Here is a 3,797-nt window from a genome sequence, read left to right as displayed (position 1 = left end):
GCGCAACAGTAGATAAACCATGCGCAGAAGTAGTTTAAAATACATGCGAGCATGTTTATTTTGCTTGTGGGCGTTTTGAAATAAATCTGAGGCCATACAACAGAAATAGAAAATCACAGATGAAAATCTTGATTGTATTTAGCATTTTTACTAACAATTTATCACTGTACATTTTTAAATACACAGTCTAACTTCAAATTAAATATTTGTCTGGCAGCCATATTTTCCTATTTGAACAGATTTTTTAATCTTGTTTGCTTCACTCATGAAATGAAGCAGGACTTTTTGTCCTCATTTTAAGTAGTGGCTAGTCTGACCAGCAGACATATTTTCGTGGAAAAAGGCTGTTTTCTGGCCATTAACTTCTTAAAACTTTTCCTTTTGTTTGATTCATTTAAAAAAGTAAAAAACACATCAACTAATGCACAAACAGACAGTTTTCTTTGATGCTTTGAAACACCTGGTTCCCACTGCAGAGTGACCAAATCTGAGTGATCATCTTCATGATTAGCCGATCTGTTTTGACTCCTCTAACTTCCAGTGGGAGGTAGTATGGTTGGAAACGTAATGAACTTTGTACCTTTTGGTCAAAATTTTCAGGCGTGAGAAAGAAGTTGTAGAGCGGCACGAAGTATCCTTCCAACAGACCCATCAGCAGCACCAGATAAACGCCGTCTGCAAACTAAAGGAAAACAGACGCACAAACACATGAAGCAAAACTTAATCAATCTGATGAATATTTACATTGAAGAGGCAGGGTTACATAAACTGTTTCCAGTCACAGTAAGAGCTTAGAAAGCGTTTGTTGGGCTCATCCTACCGTCATTCAGCACAGAAAACAGAAACTAATTCTTTGAATTTAAAACCTTTTAATTGATTTTGTAATTTCTTTAAAGTATCTTTTAATATAAAAAAAGAATTTAAGCTGCAGCTGTTGTGGAAACCTTTCAAACTTTAGTTCAGGGTAACTAATCATAAACGGGGATCGACTGAAACAGATTCTTAAGGGCAATACTCTATTTTTCAATATCAGTTTTAGATCACTGATATGTGCTGCCAATATTTGGGGCACATTCTTGGAGTCAATTTTGCATTTTTTTCCCCCACACTATTTGCATAATAAAAATGACAGAATGATAAAAGTTACAAAAAGTCTCAGTCTAAACAGGGATAAAGATTTATTAACGATTTAAAGTAACAGTAAAAACTGATGGAAGATGGAGGCATGCGCCATATGTGATCTAAAAGCATGGCTACTGAATGCACAAATGCATCGGTGAATGCATATGTCAGCCAATATGATACATGAAAATAAAGCCTGATGATGCTGCCCACTGCCCAGCATCGCTGCTTTCTGCAGGGAGAGATTTACAGGACCATCAGTTAAATATAGCAGCTGGTTAATCTATTGGTTTATCTTTAACTATTAACTAATAGAATACTTTGATCTAACTTTTCTTTTACAGTAGGTGAAGTAATGCCTATTATTACAGTTACTGGATATATTTCTTTTCTTTATAAAAACACTGGCCTTTTACACAATTACTTGTTATTTTACTCTAACCTACAGGTGAGTTCAGACCACGCACAGTGTCTTCGGTGAGACTGTGAACTTACATCGTACCCCTATGCAAACCGTGTGGGGAAGCAGCAGGTGGTGATAGCGTTCACTGCTCCTCTCTCTCCTCGTGCTACTAGACAGAACTGAGGTGTCAAACAACAGCGGCACATGGAGAGAGGAGCGGTGATCAATGAAGATAAAAAATCTTAACTTTCCATTGAAACTGCGTCAATCAGAGCCGATCACGTAATCGTTTTAGTTGTGATTCAGGTTAAAAAAGGTGCAGCAAAGGCAAAGCTTTTTCAGTCAAAATGGAACATAGAGGAAATAATGTTAAAGGATGAAACAAGGAGTGCTCTGAAGAGGTTTCTGCTGGGGTAGATTTAGAAGGAAGTCCCGTCGAATCTGACTGGCATCCAGACGCAGCTCTGGATGAACCAATGTGGACAAAAAATGTATGTTCTCTCTAAGACGATTCAAAAGTTGTTCATAGAGAACAATTTAGCAGCAGTCTGAGAAGTTCACGTGTGCTTTTATTGTGAAATGCTAATGAGACCTTGACAGGAAATGACAGAATTGCCGGGGGTAATGGCAAGGAGGCTGATGAATGATACTTCCGGCGTAAATACTAGATTATACAAGGATGTTTGAATAGTGGGAGTTATCTTCATTATGTTTAATATATTTAAAAGAAAATTCAACTTGTTAAAAACAACATGTTTAAAACTTCTTTATCTTCAGATCCTTTCTCCCCTGCTACTAGTGAAAAATAAACATAAAGGAATTGATCATTAGTTTCCCGGTAGGTCCAGAATAGCCTCCAGACGGTCCTTCTAGTCAGGTCAATATTTCTGACCAATATTAGTGTTTTATTTTCTTGTTTCTCATTGGCTGATACATGCAAGCATTCAATGATCCATTAATGCATTTAGCAGCCAAGCCCTGAGATCACATAGAGTGCATGCATCGATTGTTAACAATTTATCAGATTTGTTAATAGTAATGTTTTTACATTTAAACTTGTGTAAGATTCAGTATCATTGTATAATTTTAAGAATGTGATCAGCATCACAGGATCGGCTATACTGATGGTAAAATAATCAGAATTGGCCTTAATAAAACCTGCATCACTCGACCTCTACACCGTTTCAAAATGGCTGCTGGACAGACTTACCTGTGTGTCCAGTTCTGACACTTCCAGGTTCAGCTTGTTCAGGTGTTTGTTCACAAAGGTGATCAAAGTCTGAAACCAGGCAAAGCAACATGTAAGAAATAATAGCATGGATACAGGCCAAACTATTTTACATTACAATGGCTAAAACCATATAGATTACCATCTTAAAACAAATTATTATGCAATATAAAGAAAAAATAATGGAATTTGAAAATAATGTGTACCTTTAACAAATTAAAAGTTTATGCAAATATCGATTTCTAAATTGGGATAGAGAAAAATCAAGACTAACAGGAATTGATGCAACTTTTTACAAGAGTAATAATTTCATTTAAATGGTGATTAAATAGTTAACCAAACAAAATATGAAACATGAAGATTCTCAAACTTTGAAGTAATCTTTGTATTTAACTAAATTTAGGGCGAATCAGTAAAGAATAATAACAGAGTCTTAACAGAAAACCACACTTTTCAACTTTTTATTGTATGAAATGGATTCAACAGTTCAGGCTGTTACTAGTGGAGGGTTGAGGTTTGTTTGAATTGTCGGCCTGTAGCTTCAGATTTTTATAAGTAGATTAAATGTCAGCCATCACAGCCTGGCAGGAAGTTTAAACCTCACACAGGTTTCTCTAAATAGCCTCAGATTGATTGAATGAAGAGAATTAATCAGAGGTAATTATATAGCAAAAAGTAAACATGTCTCACATTTTTGAGAAATTCACAAAATCCAAACTTTAGTTAATGTGACCTTAATAGAGTCTCTAAAGATTCCTGCTGCATCGCAGTGTTTTTAGAAATGTGACTTTTTGGACCTTAAACATTTTTCACGTCACACTTCCGCAACTTATAAAAACAGGAATTTAAAAACATTGTGGCAGAAATTTCTACCGAGGCCTGGATGGATGAATGGATGGATGGATGGATTAATGGAAAGATGAATGGATGGATTAATGGAGAGATGAATGGATGGATGGATGGATGATGAATGGATTAATGGAAAGATGAATGGATGGATTAATGGAGAGATGAATGGATGGATGGATGGATGATGAATGGATT

General features: G+C 35.8%; 1 protein-coding gene across 1 annotated transcript in view; it reads right to left on the bottom strand.

Annotated features, from left to right (window-relative positions):
* Positions 1 to 3,797, bottom strand: part of LOC107101152 (alpha-parvin) — a 46,887-nt gene that overhangs the window by 10,138 nt on the left and 32,952 nt on the right. The window contains exons 10-11 of the mRNA XM_015399943.1: positions 2,736 to 2,804; positions 581 to 682 (exon numbers count right to left, since the gene is read on the bottom strand). Of these exons, the coding sequence (XP_015255429.1) occupies positions 581 to 682; positions 2,736 to 2,804 (171 nt within the window). The remainder of the gene's footprint in view (positions 1 to 580; positions 683 to 2,735; positions 2,805 to 3,797) is intronic.

This window comes from Cyprinodon variegatus, unplaced genomic scaffold (assembly GCF_000732505.1).
Source record: "Cyprinodon variegatus isolate N-32 unplaced genomic scaffold, C_variegatus-1.0 Scaffold1059, whole genome shotgun sequence".
Lineage (NCBI taxonomy): Eukaryota > Metazoa > Chordata > Actinopteri > Cyprinodontiformes > Cyprinodontidae > Cyprinodon > Cyprinodon variegatus.
The sequence above is the reverse complement of the archived record's forward strand: the minus strand, read 5'-3'. Positions and strand labels throughout refer to the sequence as shown.